Genomic DNA, 17484 nt, shown 5'->3' with positions numbered 1-17484 from the left:
GAGTGCAGACACAGACTTCAGAGAGCGTTGCAGGAAAACACACATCCTAGAATGGCTTTGAAAGAAGCATTTGGTTAAGATTTAACAAGTTAATCACCGCATGTTAATTACTGTTAATGGCAAGATTAAAAATAATAAAAGCAATTTATCTCATTCCAAAATAATTAGCCCTTAATGACATGTTTGTACAACACATAGAAAGACATTTTGATTCGGATCAGCCCAACATCTGTGTGTGCATAGCATATATAACAGCCATAGGTCCTTGTAAAACATCTGACAGATGTGGGATCATCGGCTTTGCTGAGGCTTTAGCAGGGTTCCAGGGATCTGAGCACTGACTTACTCTGACTTTCTGCAGAGTCTGCAGGTGCTCATGCTTCTGAAAATGAGGATCATTTTTCTGTATCCTCTCTTAAGTATGCCTGATGTATTAGCCCTGCTCTGCATCTTAAGAAACAGAAGAGATGTTATGGGACTTCATCAGAATGATTAGGGGATCACTGTTGGCCTTGGGATGTGCCTTCCTGGTGCCTGTGGCGAGTTTTATGCAGGTTTCCCGTCCTGCTTGGCTCTTCTGTACCACATGTTTGAGTATAATGCTCTTCTGCTGGCTGATAAGTGGCTTTAATTCCCTTTGGGATTGTTGTGAAGTCATTTAGCTGGTGGGTAATTCAGTTTCTTTACACACAAGGAGAAGTTAATACAGTTCTTACTGTTGTTTGTATTCAGTCATTACAGCGCTCAGTCAAATCACTGGTGATGTAAACTGAGGGGTACAAGTGTGAAATGGTAGGGATTTCTCATGGAGGTGTCTTGAGTAATTGAAGCTATCGACACAGTAATCTTGCTGAGTAAAAAAGGGCAAAATATTATTAACATCATTATGCCCCTCATAAAATCTAATGAGTGGTAAATGTACTGGGAAAGATAATGAGTCTAGGTGACTGTTACCTACAGAGATCCCTGATTGAATAGTTCTACTTAAACTATTCCTTCATTAATGTCTCTGACTTGTGCATTTGTTGCCATCTTGGCTACTGGTGTAGGATTGATAGTTGGATTCCCTCTTTCACTTGGGCAGTCTAAGTGATCTGAACTAGCACTGCTGGCTACCACCTTGACTATCTCTCTACATTTAGCTCTTTAACACATGAACGTAGTAAAGCAAGGGGTGCAGCATTTTTCCAGCTGTCCTCCTACTTCAAATGCAAACGTCTCCAATGACAGCAGAGTAAATGACCTCTCTACAGCAAGCTTGGCAGGTACCCTCCTGGTTTCTGCAGGCTACACTGGACAAGCAGCAGCAGCAGCAGCCGCAGCAGCCGCAGCAGCCGCAGCCGCCGCAGCAGCAGCCGCAGCTGCCGCAGCCGCAGCATGTGGTTAGCTGATGCAGGGCCTAGTCTTTGTGCTGAGGGAGTCTCATCAGTGTTGCTCCCTTGCAAGTTGCTTTTGGGTGGAGATGTCATCTGCTGCACCTGGATAAGAGGGGTGGAGGCCTCTTAAATGGTGGTGGTGAGGGTTTGGGCTGCTAGGAGTGAGCAGAATGAGGAGAGTTAGAGCTCTGGTGGTGTTGTTGTCATCTTTGTGGCGCTATGAGGACTCCTGGCTCAGGCCCTTTGCTCGATCTCTGCTGAGGTTCCTAGGCTTCATCTTCTGGGGCACTGCTGCAGCTCTGGCCTTTGGTGGAATTTTTGTCATCCTGATGTACAAGAATTACAGATATTTATTTCAGGAGTTTTTCTTGTCTCTCCCTGGCTGGCTGGCTGTTTTAGCTGCACTTATCTTGCTACCTACTGGAGTTTTGGCTATCTCTATTTCTGTTAAGAGCTCCCGTTATCAGCAAGGCACTCTCATGTACTTGCTGCTGATCCTTCTTTGCCTAGAGATATCTTCAGGAGTTCTGGCACAGTTCTATTCTATTCGGATGGCTTCTGAGCTGAAGAGAACTATGGGTTACCTTGTCTATCAGTACAATGGGACACACTCCGAGGGTCCTGGCAGCAGGGCTGTGGATGCAGTACAGAGGAACCTGCAGTGTTGTGGGGTCCAAAACTACACAGACTGGCTAAAGGCAACAGCTGCTTCTTGGCATCTTCCAGCTGAAAAAGCTCGTGTCCCTGAAAGCTGTTGTAAGGAGAAGTATTCTCACTGCAGGGGTGACTTAAGTCATCTGGAGCAGCTTTTTCAGGAAGGCTGTCTAAAGAAGCTGGAAGACCGGTTGCATTTTGTCATGCTCTATGTGTTTTGGTGCTGTACTGTGCTAAGTGTCTTAGAGTTGTTGGCTGGTGTCAGCAATGGCATCCTCATGAGGCATCAGCCTTTCCATGACCTCCGCATTCTGGACTCATCTACCTTCTCATAGGCCTGCAGACACTGGCAGCATGGATGAACCTGCTGCATGTTTCCTTGGCTTTGTATCGCTCTGCAGTTGCACTGGAAAAAAACTTCTTTTTTTTTTTTTAAATATATTTGCATGTAAATCAAACTAATGGATCACTGCTGGATTTTTTTTTCTTTAATATTACAATAGTAGATCAGTTTTCCCCCAGTTCTTCTTCGATAGGCATCGTGTATCTGAGAAACTTCATTGCTAGAAGTCACAGCAGGGAGGGGAGGGTCGTCAGCATGTGCAAACATGAAACCGCTGTATGTAAGTGTGGGGGAAACAGTAGGTAAAGGTATGTCTTGCTCAGGGGAGCGTATGGTGAGGTCATGACCTGAACTTTTGGAATAAATCTTAACTGTACTAGAATCTTGAAGAGTAATTAAAGAGCAGATTCCTCCACCTTCAAACTTGTATTTAATGCTTTGGTATTTCTAAAAGAAGCCCTTTGGATAAAGTATAACACTTTTTTTTCCCTTCAAACACTGGTTTAAAAACTATCTTATTCTTCCATGAAAATCAATGCCAATTTTTGAAGTGGCATGAGGGTGCAATCTAAATGGAGAAGCTATGTTTAACAGCAGCAGAATAACTAATAAGAAGACATACAGCAGGAGGTATAGTTATCTCAGGAGTTGCACAGAAGCAATTCCCAAATTGAAGAGGAAGAAGAGAGTCTGTCTGTATTTATTCATTTATTTCATGCCAAAGCAAGGAATGAGTCAATCTTCCTTTCCTGAAAATTTATGTGGGGTCATATGCATGCTTGAATGACAACAACAATGTGCTGCTCTTTCTTAAGGTACGTCTGCCCTACTCTTACTAAATCTTCTTATCCATGTGGGTCTCATTCTATGCATGTGCTGAAAGGGACAGTGTGTGGACTATCCATACTGTTGTTTATGTCGGTGTTTTTGGTGTTTAGGGGGGTACTGGTAAAGGCTCTGCTCTGCCTGTGTTGGACTGTGCAGTGCATAGTTGTGCATTCTGTTTGGGAAATGCTCTCAGCCTCACTACTGACCTGCGAATGGGAACTGCAGCAGCTGCATCCTTTGGTAATTGTACGTAGGGTATCTCCAGGGCCTACAAGGGCACCATGTTAGGCTCTACCAGACTGGGAACGAGGAAACCAGCTGGGTCACAAAAACACTGAACTGAGCAACTCGCTTAGCACTTGAAGCAATAGTCAGCTAAATCATTATTGCTTTAAATTTTCTACCAGATGTCAGGTACTTCATGACAAATTTCAGACCCCAAATCACCAGGTACTGATTTTCATGGGGAAAAAAAAAATCAGAGGACATAGGTCAGCTCTTGCAGACTTATTAATAACTATGCGGAAACAAAACTTGAAATATACTACAAGGCTGCTTCATAAAAAATATAAAGACCTTGATTTAGGTAAAGGGAAAGAACTAATTCATTCAGAGTGAGTAATTCTTCCAAAAAAGAAGGAATGTTCCAAAGCAAAAAAGGAAAATAGCTGTGTGTCTGAGTAACACAATAGAAGGAAATATTTATTTCAGTTTGCTTGACATGGGATGCATGTGGCAGCAAATAAAATTTGTCTAGTTAAGCACTGCCACTGGGTCTTTATGGCTTTGTGGTACCCTGGCACATAAATGTTTTGTGATGCAAAGACATTATTGCTATGACATTACAAAGATGCAATGAAACTGAAGTGACAGCAACTGGCCCAGGAAGAAATTGAGTTTGTTGAAGAAAGAAAGATGGAAGAGTGGAGTGGATGTAGTGCCTTTTTACCACCTGCCTTTCTTAAGGGAGATATTTTTCTTTTCAGATCAATTCTTATCCCTTACAACTTCCTTCACAGGTTCTGAGTCAGAATCTCTTTAAAAGGGGGAATGCCGATATTTTTCACTACTAAGTGGAAAGAAGCAATTTCAAGGTGGTTAAAGAGGAGAATTACTAATGTGGATGTCCTCATCTACTCTCCAGTTTGCTAAAAGTCCAGGTCATGCATGGCTCCCTCTACTCTTACTGTACAAAGAAAATTATAAGATCAATATGAAATAAAAAAAAATCTCGGAGTTAACTGTAAGAAATGAGTTTTAGGAATAATTTTTTTCCCCTGCGTACTAAATGTATCTCTGGAAGATCAGATCTTAAACCTCGTGAAAACAAAGGGAAGAGTGTGAGGATGCATGAGACAGACCTACTGTAGATAGACGTGGTTGTTGGTAGAGAGTTGCTAGACAAAACAGTAGATTTATTACCCCTTTCTGCTTGTATTGACTTGAGCAGTTTTATTCTGAATAGTTACTTCTGGACAGGAGTAACATCTCTGGAAATAAAAATGGTGTTATTTTTAAACAACTGCAGTATATTTCTCTGTTATAAGATACATAAATCCTTGGGTACTATTGTAATTTATATATTGCATGCTTCATTCTGAAAGGATCTCCAGATATTTTTCATAATCTGTAAGAATAAGCAGGTGTATAGGCGGGCAGCAGATGACTTATAGTCAACACTTCTGAAAATTGTGTTGCTTTGGGTTTGAAGGGGAGAAACTGATGTCCAGTGCAAAGTTAGAAATATATTCTGTGATTACTCTTTTGCAGAGTACACCGAAACCCATATATTCCATGTGTGAATTGGTGATTTCACTATGATTCCTTTCTTCATAGAAGACAACAGTCAGAAAGGCAAAATTAATGCTGAAAGGTAAAAGTCATCATTGCAGCCCTTTAACAACCTCTTTCTAGTACGCCTCTCTTGGACTGAACCATCAAACTTGGCAGAGTGCACTGGCTGCAGCTTTACAACATGGCCATTTTGAAATTGATTGCTGCTTTCTGACTCCTCCATCTTTCCGGATGGTGAGCATGCTGAAATGATACTGTTTCTTCTTTGTCTTTCTGTGTGCCCGTTGGTCCTTCTGTCTGTCTTTTTCTGTCTTTCCTTCTTTCTGTCTTTTTTTCCTAGAAGGAGTCTTCTGCCTCTACTCCCCTCCCTGCCCTGCCCCATGAATGTTTTAACTCTAACTGAGCAGAAAATAATCCAGATACTGGAATTATGAGTTGTCCTTCATCAACTCTATTGTCTTTTCAGTTTAAAATTAAATTCTGTATCACAAATACAAAGTAGAAAGATCTGGGCTTTGCTAGAAGGTGATTGAAGACTCAATGCCTGCCTACCTCCCATAGATATCATTAAATCACTTAAAGTTACGCTTAAATTGAAATTATGGCTTTTATAGTCCGGTAAGGTTTTTTGCCTGTGCAATGAAGCAGGAGGTTGTAGTGTTATGCTGTGTGTTTTTTTCTTAGAAATTGAGTTGAGTGATCTCCACCAGCTAGAAAAGATTATGTGGAAGAACTAAGCCTTTTTTCTTGCCAAACAGGGTATTTTCCTTAGAGCAACACCAACGGTAAGGCCTTTGCCAATATCTGGCAGCTGCTACTTCAAACACCAGGAAGAAATCCTATTGTGTGTGATTGTCCCTTGAGCCAAATGGCTCTTTCAAAGCAATGGAACATTTTCTGAACACATTTCTGAGAGCCAGAGAGTTGCCAAGCTGCCATTTAGTTGGTCTGAAACATTGCAGATGAAAGATTTCATGTCATATGTTGTTAATATTTTTAGGTGTCAGAAATCAGTTTTTATCCTGAGGGCTCCCTTTTACCTTTCTCATTTTTTTTTTAAAGAAAATAACTGTATCTTCAAGAAGATAAGCATTCTGTTATTGCCTACTGTATACTGTAAATCACTGTAGAAACATAACCTGGTTTTCCATATAGATATGTACTTTTACTGAAGAATTCAGAAAGTTCCTACAGTGAGTTTAATTGACTCGATGTTGCTCTGATATACCATGGAAGTCTGTTTTGTAATGAAGAGTGATGTCATCTATCTTCTCCAGCAGAGGAAAAGCTAAATATTTCAGGTACTGATTTAATACCTAAGGAGATCAGCTCTAAAAACAGCTGTGCACGTGAATAACTTCATTTTGTCAGGAAAGGTCACACAGGTAAAGCTACCCAGGAGCACACATGTTTGCAGTTTCACACTTTAAAACTGGAGGAAGAGGGCTGTACTTGCCTGGCACAGAATTTGTATGAACCCACAGTTAAATCCATGTGGGGATGCTGGAAGAGGAGAAGATTGCACAAGCTAAACAAGTCGACACAAGGTACATCCATATTGTTGCTAAACCTAAGTGAACAGTAAGTTTTTTGAAAAATTATACTGCTGGTTTGAGAAAGAAAGATTAATCTTGTGCTTAAGGCATGAAAGATGAAAGCAGGAGGCTGTAGCTCTGGAAAGAACCTAGGAGCAATAATAAATCCTTAAATCAAGCCATTCATGTATTCCTTTCAATTTTGTCATCTTCTATATGTACTCCTAGAGAAAATACTTTCCAAAACCACCTATGTATGTTTCAAAGACAGAATGTTTGAATATACAGCATGTAATTTATGTGTATAGGTGTGCATATTTACATGGAGACTGTACACAGATATTATTGTGGAGCCTTCTATAACAGTAAGTCAAAAGATTGCTATTCAGCTTGTAGCTATAGGTGATTAATTGTAAGAAATATACTTGGGAGTGCTTTTGTGCCCTGCATCGACTTGGGTTGAACGAAAAAGCTGAAACTAGTCATTGCATGTGAGAGTTATGATTTTTTTAAAAAAAAGTTCATTTCTAATTAAAAAGGCTTCAGATGGTAGCTGTAGACCATAGGAAATGTCCAAGAGACTTGCATATAGGAAACCCCTCATCTGTCTTTTCATCCTTTAAGTCATGTCAACTAATATCTCTTCTGATAATTCAATAGATGCAGTCAGTATGCTTCTTTTTATTAGACTTCAAACTGTTAATTTCTTACAATGATTTATGTGTTGCTTCCTAAGAAGATTCACTAGAATTCAGCTTTGTGAGTGAAGGTATGAGGTTTGTATCTAAATTAATGAAAAAAGTTTTAAAGCTTTGTTGGATTATAGATTAAAAAAAAAAAGAGAAATGTAATCACAGTCTGAGAAAATCCCTTTCAAAGAGTGAGGAACTCACTCAACTGTTTAAACAATGCAATATTTAAGCCAACCCTGCAGGATTTTTGCTCTGTTGTTGTCTTTAAAAAGCCATTTCAGGCATATTAACAGGTACCAGGAACTTATACTTCCACTGGAGGAGAAGTCTAAGATTACTATTTACTAGATCTACAGGCACACTATAACTAATTTCTGCCTAGTGGAAGTGAGTTTAAGATTTGTGTACATGGGGAAGGGATGCTGGGAAAAGCAGCAGCTCTTCTCAAACATTTCTGTTTTGGAAGAGATTCCCATACAGCTCCTTTGGACTAAGTCTGTCCCCATGGAAAGCTGTTTTAGGACAGCTAAGAAGGAGCTTCTGCACACAGCATCTCCAAGTAGAGAAGATTTTCACCTTCTCTGGTATTGGAAGACCCAAAGCAGCTTATACTAGGTGAGACCTGGCTTCAAGTCTTCACACAGCCTGTGGTATGCAGACAAGCAAGATTTTCTTGCTAACATGCACCTACATATAACATATTTCATTTACAACTATTTAGGTTGATAGTGTGGGACAGCTTTATCCCTCCATCCTCACAGCCTCTGTGTGGTCATGAGCCAGTCACTAAAAAGCATGGTGGTGGTACTGGTGTGGTGGCCTTTAGGACCTCATTTGTAGAAGTCCTGCACTGAATCCCAGGTATTTTCATAAATCCTTCTGAAAACCTACCTGCCTCCTAAAATACCCAGGGCTCTGTTATGCTGCAGAGACACTTTCAATGTTTGTTAGGCTCAAAGTGGTCCGAGGGCTGTGGTATATTTCCAGAGGAACTTCAGTAGCACGGTCATGTTGATTTTGGCAAGCGTGCAGGAAGCGGAAGGAGGTGCAGTTTTCTACATTTCTGTATTCAAAAGAGATGTGAGCATTTCCCTGCCTACTTTGGAAAGGAGATGGGGAAAGTCATTGTGCTGTCTGGACTCACTGACTTCACAGAAAACTGAAGAGTGTCTAGAATTTCTGGATTTTAGACTCTCAACTTCAAGTAATTTTTTTCAAAATTCAGCTTGCAGGGCTGGGCTAGGTTCTTTCCTACAGAGTGGGATTACACTAGGTAATAAAGAAGCTGAGAAGAGAAATGAAACTCAGCTCTTAAATCTCACAGTACCATCCTGGAAGATGACAAAAAAGCAGCCTATTTTGTGATCTAAGAAGTACAGAGAATGAGCTGAACTACTTATTCAATTATGTCAAATGATCAGCATTCATTTATTAAATGATGTAAAGTGAAATTAAATTAGAGCAAGTAAGTGATTACATTATGTAAAGCAATTTTTAAAACTGGGTAATGTGATCACCCTTCATTTATTACATTAAGTTCAGAATATTGGATATTGGTGCTATTATTAAATTCATGGAAATGCTTATAATGATGGACTAGTTAAAACATAGTTTGCAAGTGAAACCACTCCTTTTCATATTTCTTTTCCAGTGTTGGTTATTGGTACAATGCTATTATTTCTTTCAAAGTGAAAGCTGAGATTTCACTATAACTTTCCAGCTATTATTTGTTCTTATAGGTAAAATCTTGTAAACATTACTTGAAAAGTCATTTGTAAGGTGTCAAAAACAGGGAGAAAAAGACCAACAATTAACCAGCTTAGCAGAGGGGGAGGGAAGGGGAGGAAATGGGTACTAAAATTAGAAGTTTATAGGAAAAATACTAACATATTTTGAAAATAAAATACTGTCATATCTTTCTACAAGACTGGATTTCCTATTTTGCAAACAGATGGGATGAAACCATCACATTTGATTATTATATTGAGATTTTTTCGGAGTGGGCGAGGGAGAATAAAAAAATGTGATCCTGTTGTCCACACACAGAGGTTGAAATTGCATATTACTCTGTTGACCTGTTTTCTCATGGTTATACTGGAGTAAGAAAAAAAATACTTTCTTCATATCTCTTTGGATTTCCCCTCCTGCTACTCAGCCATTCATGTTGTAGAATTGGGTTGGAGGTAAGGAAGAATATTAGAAATAGGATCCATTATTAAATCAGCTTATTTCCTCACAGTACTTAGTGAGAGAATATTTCTCTAAGGACTCAAATATCAATTTCTTACTGAAATTCAGGTATCCTTGTTGCCAGAACTTTTTAATGTCTTAAAGAATGTGTTCTTACTCAGTGGGCCAGGTGCAAAATCCTTAGGAGTCTATAGAGTTTTCTAATGAATCTAATTGTGTGACTTAAGCCTAAAAAAAATCAAATGTGAGATGCTGATTATTTGCAGAGCTGTGTGGGAGAAAACAGCACTTTAAACTGTATGTAAGAGTTACTGTGCAAGTGGCACAAAGTGTTATACATATAGAAAAGGTAGCAGATTTGAACATGCCTGGAAGAGTTATCTGAAGTACTTAGAGTATACCCCTTGGCTGACAGAAGTAAGAAACTGATTTGTGTTTGTTTGTTTTTGTTTGGTTTTTTTTTTGCCCCCTCTAGGATTTTGATGCAGGAGTAAGCTGGTATGTTTGTGTGGGAAAGGCTCTGTCATTTCACTTAAAGAAGAGTTCATTTTCTTTCCAGGGCAGTTTGATCCAGATGCAAAACCATCCAAGGGTTTGTTAGAGATGGAGAGACCACACAAAGACAAAATAGGAAATTAAATAGGGTTTTGGGAAAACCAGTGACTGTTGGGCTCTAAGTGAGGAAAAAATGCTGAGAGAAATGTAAAATGTAATAGTGAGAATACAATGGTGACAAATATGCAAAGTAAAAAAACTGGAAAACAGGAGAAATGTTTTTATCTCTGTGCCTCAGTAATTATGGTCTTGTAGTGCTGTTAGTAACTCAAGGTTAAAAAAACTCACCAAAATGAAATTTTGAGAATGTAGAATGCTTTCTTTAACCTACTGCTGTAGCAACGGCTGAAATATCTAGCCACAGGCTGCCTCTCTGATTCAGCATGGTTTGAGTTTCTTCTCTTCCCTAGAAAATTTTATTTTAAGGTATTAAAATGATGAGATTCAACACTCCCATAAGAAAAAAATATATGTAAATAACCTTTTATATATGGCAAGCTGTATTTTTCTTATCTTGTAGTTTGGAAAATGGATCAGCATGTGGTAGATAATCTGTAAATTGAAGTGTAAAGTGTTTGTAAACACCTTGTTTAGCTTTGTATTAGGCCAGAGAATTAAAAAATAGAACAACGTACACTAGGCAGGAAGAAATATTGAAAAGAAAACTAGGTTTGTATAGTGTATATGAACAATGACAAAGAAATATGAGGGCTATTAAAGAAATCTATTTTAATGGTTTCAATAGTTAGCTGCTTCGTTTTCATGTAGATTTATAGCCATTATTATCTCCTAGCCTAACTAGAGGATCAGAATAGACTCAGCAATTGATGACCCTAAATTAATACCATACAGTCATTTCTATAAACTAATTTCATATAGCATATTTGCAGTGTCCTGTATAAACAGGGGAAAACCAGGATAATAAAAGCACCACCATCCTTGGAGCTAATAAAGTCTTCAGTGGCAGCACGTTCTTCTGAGTGAAGGACTCTGTCATCAGTCTCAGCAAAGGGAAGAAAAAAAAAAAGAAAAAAGAAAGAAGAAAAAGCCTGGAGGACCACTCCAGCGGCAGTGGAAAAGCTTTTAAGGTAGGAGTGGATCAAACTGATTCTCACGCTCAGCCCACCCATGTAATGAGGGCCAGGGAAGTCCAGGCCTTGCTGACACTGCTTCTCCTGCCTAATTTTTCACTTTTCGGCACGTGATGGCAGCTGGCGCGTGTCCTCTGTGAATCGCGTGTGGGTATGACAGCCTCTGGTAAAGTAACGCCCCTTCCTCGCTGGTGGCACACAGTTCTGACTCCTCAGGGCTTTCTGTCCTTCCCTGTGTTAAAAGCTTGCGGTTGTTATTTAGATGAAAATTAATGGTTTAGGCATTTGAGAGTTCTGCTTGGATGTACAATCGCTTAAAAATGAACAGGAACTGTGCAGCTAGGTTTAGGTAGAAGCAAAACCAGTCTCATTAATAAGAATACATTCCTTAAAACTTTTCTGACTAGGCAAGACCCAGAAGGCTTTGTATTTTACCTAGATGTCTCAAATACTTGAAGAAAATGTCTATGGGCAAAATACTCTCAGGCTGATAAAAGACAATACTGAAAAACTGGTGTGCTTTCACGCTGTACCCATTTGGTACTATATCACTCTGTTCTTTAATCATATTATTAACACAAAATTGGTTTTAACTCTGGGTCCAAATATCAGGGCACAGTGTCTAGCTGTGACTTGCTGACAGTGCTGTGTGTCCCTTCAGACCAACTGCTAGCTTCAGTAAACAGTTGCATAAACACGACTCCTGATGCCATGCAATATATGACTACCTGATTAGCCAGCAGCAAAACGAAGGACTCTGTTCTACTTTGCTATGTGCTTTACTCTGGGATGAGAAGAAAGGAATTTTGTATGTTTCTTCATTAAAACAGACTTTTGCATTAGGCAAAACTCCAGGGAAACAACCTTTCCCCACCCTTAATTAATCCAGAGAGTGAATATGAGGATGACTAGACAGATGGGACATAATTTGAGTATGGAAAAATTGTCATCATCCCTCTTTAATTAGTGTTATAGGATGGCTCTCTTCAGATATAAGTAGATATGACAAAGATGTGTTTCACATATTCAAGAGGGTAATTAAACTGCCACATGCTCAAACCAATATACATACAGATCTGATTAAAAAGCTGACTCTCTGAAAACAATGATGGATGAGGTTTTAATACGCATGGGTATTAGAAAAGCAGTGAGAAGGGATTGCTGTGAAATGAATTGTTTCAGTTCTTGGCTGTGAAGGCAAAAAATGGGGAAAATGTATTAAATTTAAAAGAGGGAAAAGCTATAAGGAGGAACTGAGGACACAGGAGGATGAATTCATGCTATATAGTTTAAAATAATGCTTTAAATATAAAGACAGAGGAGAGCAGGCAGACTGTACTAGTCACCAAACCAAAACATATCTCTCTGAATACTTATGCAGTACGCACCATGCAAACTGCTTTTTCACCTCCAGACCATATGGCTGCTCCTTGAGATAAAGTGGTAATTTAGGAATGTGTATTTCTGTAGATGAGTTTTAACTTTTGCACAGAGACAGGCCAACAGGAAAAACCAAAGTCTTTAGTTGCTCTAATGGGGTAGGAAACTGGTTTTGGCTTTTGTTTCTGCCTTGCTGTTGAAGTGTTTTGACCTGGAAGTAAAACCTTGTTTTACCACTTAAAAAAATAATAAAATAAAATAAAATAAAATGACGTCTAATGTATGCAGCAAATAAATTCTCGCTTTAGCCTGCTTTCCTCTGGTGAGCTCCATGTGGACTCTTGGAGACACTGCAAGAGTACCTGCACAGGGGAAGGAGCCTGCAGGACTTCCCAAGGTGGTCTGTGTGCCCAGTGGATACTTCTGTGCCCATCTGCAGGTCCATCAGCCTCTGGAGGCTGCTCCCTTCATGAGAGAAACCTTGAAGTTGTTTTGGCATTCAATCTCCATGTACTGTCACTGACTTTGCAGAATGGCTGTTGTGACTCAAAATCACAGAAAAACTCTGCCAAACTGCACTGAAGTAACATTGAAATAGTGTGTCACTACAACACAAAAAAGGTCTTGGGATGAGCTTGGTAGGCAAGAGAATGAAGGGAAAAGAGGACTTAAATATACTTTTGTTTTTCTGTCAAAATATTGCATAAATCTATTTACATGTAAGAAAGAAAAAACAAATACATGCTCAAGTGCCAGTTCTATTGCTTATGGGAAAATTGGCATGCCAAGTTTAGGCCCAGTCATATTGTTCTCCCTACCCACTGTATCTGCTAAAAAAGACACCTCCACTTGCACTTATGTTATATGGGAGGTGATGTTGCTGTTGCTTTTATCTGTGAGATATAAGAGGAAACAAAGCAAATGGTAAAGTTTTTGCACTGCTAAAGATGCTTTCTCATCCAGCACTATTGGAGGTTTCAGCTTCAGATCTTATTTTTCCTCCTATTGTGAGTCTTGTCTCATCGTGCCGCTTCACTTGGTAATTTCATTTTTTTAAGTGAATACCACTCACTAGCAGATAAATGATGCTTCCTGACAGATACTTAGTTTTACTGTTGGCTTTGTACCTACATCCCTGGCAGAGTGGTGCAGCTAATGGGCAACTTTGACGGTGCAGAATGAACAGATGTTTTTTCTTCATAACCTTATATATTGCTGGAAGATTGTAGCAGTTTCCAGATTTATTTATTTCAGTTTTCTTTTCTCTAAATTAGATATATAGTTGTGTTCTGATGGCACAAATGGCCTGGCACTTAACATATCTGAATCAAACAGAAATCAGTACCCATTAAAGATGGAGCTAGGGTTAAATAACTAAACTAGTACAGAAAATCCTTGAAACCTGCTTCAAATAGGAGTTTCAACTCTAGACACTCAGCCAGCAGAATTGTCCTTTTATTCATTTCCTGCCACTTTCATTATGATTTATTCTTCTCTATATAAATAATCCCTGTCCTGTACCCGGGGAGTCATTTCATTTTCAGGAGATAGAAATCATTCATTTCCTGCCAATGGAAGCTCATAAAACAGTATATTGACAATTACAGCCAGCTGAGCTGGTGATTACGAGATTAATTATTGTTGTGAGTGATGGTGTTTAGCAGCTTCAGGTTTCCAGCTCTGGTACAGTGGGCATTTTCTGCAGGCAGAAGGCATCTGTGCAAAGAGCGCTGCAATGGCTGTTGGACATGGGGTCAGGTCTGTGCTAAGGACCCACAGCTCTCCTCCAAATAGGCGGGAGCACATGGGCTTAGCTCTGGGATTTGCAGCTGATGGCTTCCTGACAGCTGACATTTTGTGGAAATGGCTCTAGTACATTTTGGGTCAAATGCCGTCTTTGAAAAGGAATCTCTGGGTTTTATATGCAGGTAGGGGGCTATTTTCACTTCTATTCACAGTAGGTTATTCAGGATATCCCACAGGTAGCGGTGACAGTTCGATTTTCCCTGCAGTTATGAGAAACTAATGTCATGACAGCTGTCATAGGAAACTAATCTGCGGAAGAGCTAGACAGTCTCTCAGATATTTCGGACCACATGCTAGTCAGCGATGACACTAGAAATTTGACTAAAGGAATTAGAAGAAAAGCCAGTGAAATAACCAAAGCACCTCAATAATTGGCTGTGAGCTACTGAGCAATCTTTCTGAAGAGATGAAGCTTTTTAAAGTGGATATGGTTAAAATACTCAAGCGCCAACAGTCATGAATGCACGGACAAATATTTTTTCTTTAAATGCTTTAAGCTAATTCAGCTCATTTTAACTGAAAAAGATTAGGAATCAGTCTCCAGAGTGGTTTAGCTGACAGATCCATGTAGGATGTGGCAAGCCCAAGTAGACAAACTACAGCCATGAGTCTCCTCAGCTTTGGCCTGAACACAGGCAGATTTGCCAGAGGGAAAAAAGCTACTGTGACAGCTGTCCCAGAGCCTAGCTGACTGGTGATCCTGAAGGCAATTTCACTGAGCAGGATGAATACTGCTCTAAAAGCCAATGGAGAGAAAATTTAAGTGACAGTTTTCTTATTTCTTGTCAAGGAAGCGAGTCACTGGAGGTGTATTTTCTCCACTCTCCACCAGATCCTTGCTTTCGCAGCAGCTCTCTGGGCAGCAGCTGATGGCAGCCAAGCCTAGGGTGAGCCTGCGGGCAGCACGTATTGCATTGCAGTGGAGGCGGCACTGAGCGCAGTGATGCTGCGACGCTGTGGGGCGGTGCAAAGTAAAATGCCTGAGATGCTCTTTTAAATGTGCATGTTGCTGTTAAAAAGAATAGGAGAAATGTTGCACTACATGGAATATCTGCAGGCAGGGGACCTGATGAAAGAAATGGCAAGTGTGGATGCCCAAATCATTCACTCAGCCCTGTGAGCTGACTGACGGTGAGGTGATGTGCCTCCAGTGCTGAGTTACATTGCGTGCTCAGTGCACCATCAGACTGTGCGGGCCCAGGTCGGATTGCAATGGAGTCCTTGCTTTTGTGCCCCTTGTCACTGCCCTGGGAATGCATAATTTCCCAGAGTTGCAGTTTGAGATAATTATGTACAGAAAACATCACACAATGTCCCAGTGAAATCCCAGGACACTCCATGTTCTATAGGTCACCTCTAAGAAAATTAGGTTGTCATGTCAACATACATCCCCGAGTGGAAAGGAACTGTTTAAGGAAACTGAAATCAGGAATTCTTTGTCAAAATTTGTCCCTTAGATTGCATTTCATTTCTGTGGATTCCAGACTATTGTTATATTTAACATTCCTGATGGCTGAAAACTCCATTATGAATGACCTTAAAGCAACCTTTAAAATGGTCTAAATATCAGAGGTTTTACCATTTCTTTTCCTTAATCTATATAATTGCCAACTAAAGCATTATAAGCTATTTAGTTGCTTATTACATTTTGCTAAGGCTGGCATTTGATTTATCAAAAACTAATCATGGTGGGATTTTACTGGGGAACAAAAGCACATGATCTGTTGGATGGATGCCAGAGAGCTGGTTTAGGAACCATGAGATGCTGCAGATGGAGCCAGGAGTTCTACCTTGGTCACTGTTTTTATATTGACTCGAATAGATTTGCATCAAGTGTCCAACATTTTAAATCGGCAATGCAAGAGATAGGGAATAGTGTTCATGCTAAGGAAATGCAAATTAACAATGAAAGGCAGGAGAAAGACCCACCCCCCCCTCCCCTGCTCCCCTTTTTTAGGTATACCTTAAGAATGCAGTTGAGATGCCTATGCAACTGCTTTGCTGGTAGCAGCATTAGGCAGAAATCTGCAAGGTCTCTTAGGGGATGGCCAAACTTTCTTTGACTTTTGGAGTGCTTGGATGCTGTAGAAAACTGTGAAAATCTTTGGCTGTCACGCTGACAGGCTGTGGTTACATATGCCCTCTACCTAAAGCCCCATGCTCAACTATGTTAAAGTGATTCAACTACACTGGGAGGAAACTGCCAGAGTTCAGCCTCTGTGACCAGTCCACACCAGCTGTTCGGCTCTTGAGCACTGCAGTGTAATTTGTCAGGTAATACTTTGCACAATCTTTAAGAATTCATGCAACTATAAGTTGTTTTATTTTTTTTTTAAATATGCTTTCTTTACAATTGAAATATTTTCAAAACTGAAATCTGGCCTATTAGAAAAAAAAAAAAAAGTGGTTTCAGGTATTACAACTATCCTTTGTTTCCTCAATCACTTGTTCGTTGTTTTTTTTCCTGTGAGTTTGCAATCAGGTCGTTCTATCTCCCGAAAAATATTTTCCCATTCCCACTGATAGCTGAAAATTTCATACAAGCTGTAGAAGAATGACAACCAAGTCCCAGTTATTTGAATGATCTCTCGGCGTGGCCAATTCAGCCCTTTCAAAGTCTCGTAATTCCTGAGTCTGTGCTGGGTTGCATAAATGTGTGGTTCGGACTGCAGGATGGCGATCTATGGACCTGTGGTACAGTGTGGTAATGCTGCACATATAAGAGCAAATTTGACCCTGTCCTGCCAAATGAATGGATGAGAGGAAGAAAAATAGATTCCCCCCCTTTGCTATGAGCTTGAATACTGCCATAACTGGAGATAGTGCACAGGCAGGAGTGATATTTTTATTTAATTTCTCCTTCTGAAAGGTGCTTTGCCTTAAGGAAAGAATTTTCCTGACACTTCTCCACTTTAGTTTCTGTCCTTTAAAGGTACAGTTCATTTTTCTGTGCAAATATTGTGTAAGGCATAAATAGCAGTATTTAGCACAAAGTTGTATTCCCGAAGTTGGGCCAATTATTGCAGAAAGGTTTTTAAGGAAAGGGAGGGAAGAAATTTTCTTTTTAATGTCTAACCTTATTCCAGAACATCTCAGTAAAGTAGGTTACAGCTTCCCTTCCCACCTCAAGCTGTATTTAACCAGGATTACACATCATTCCAAACTGAAATAAAATACACTTGTCCTGTGAAAACCCACTGTTTCCATTTTACTCTTTCTGGTCAGCAAATCAAATAGCAA

The 17484-nt window shown here is 39.8% G+C and overlaps 1 protein-coding gene across 1 annotated transcript; it reads left to right on the top strand.

Moving 5' to 3' along the window:
- Positions 1 to 1546: 1546 nt before the first annotated feature.
- LOC142075779 (tetraspanin-3-like) lies at positions 1547 to 2697 on the top strand. The gene has a single exon (XM_075137665.1). The coding sequence runs from the start codon at positions 1547 to 1549 to the stop codon at positions 2363 to 2365; it is 819 nt and encodes a 272-aa protein (XP_074993766.1). The 3' UTR covers positions 2366 to 2697.
- Positions 2698 to 17484: the final 14787 nt, after the last annotated feature.

This window comes from Calonectris borealis, chromosome Z, assembly GCF_964195595.1.
Source record: "Calonectris borealis chromosome Z, bCalBor7.hap1.2, whole genome shotgun sequence".
In the NCBI taxonomy this organism is placed as follows: Eukaryota; Metazoa; Chordata; class Aves; order Procellariiformes; family Procellariidae; genus Calonectris; species Calonectris borealis.
Note: the sequence above shows the minus strand (reverse complement) of the source record. Positions and strands in the feature narration are given on the sequence as shown.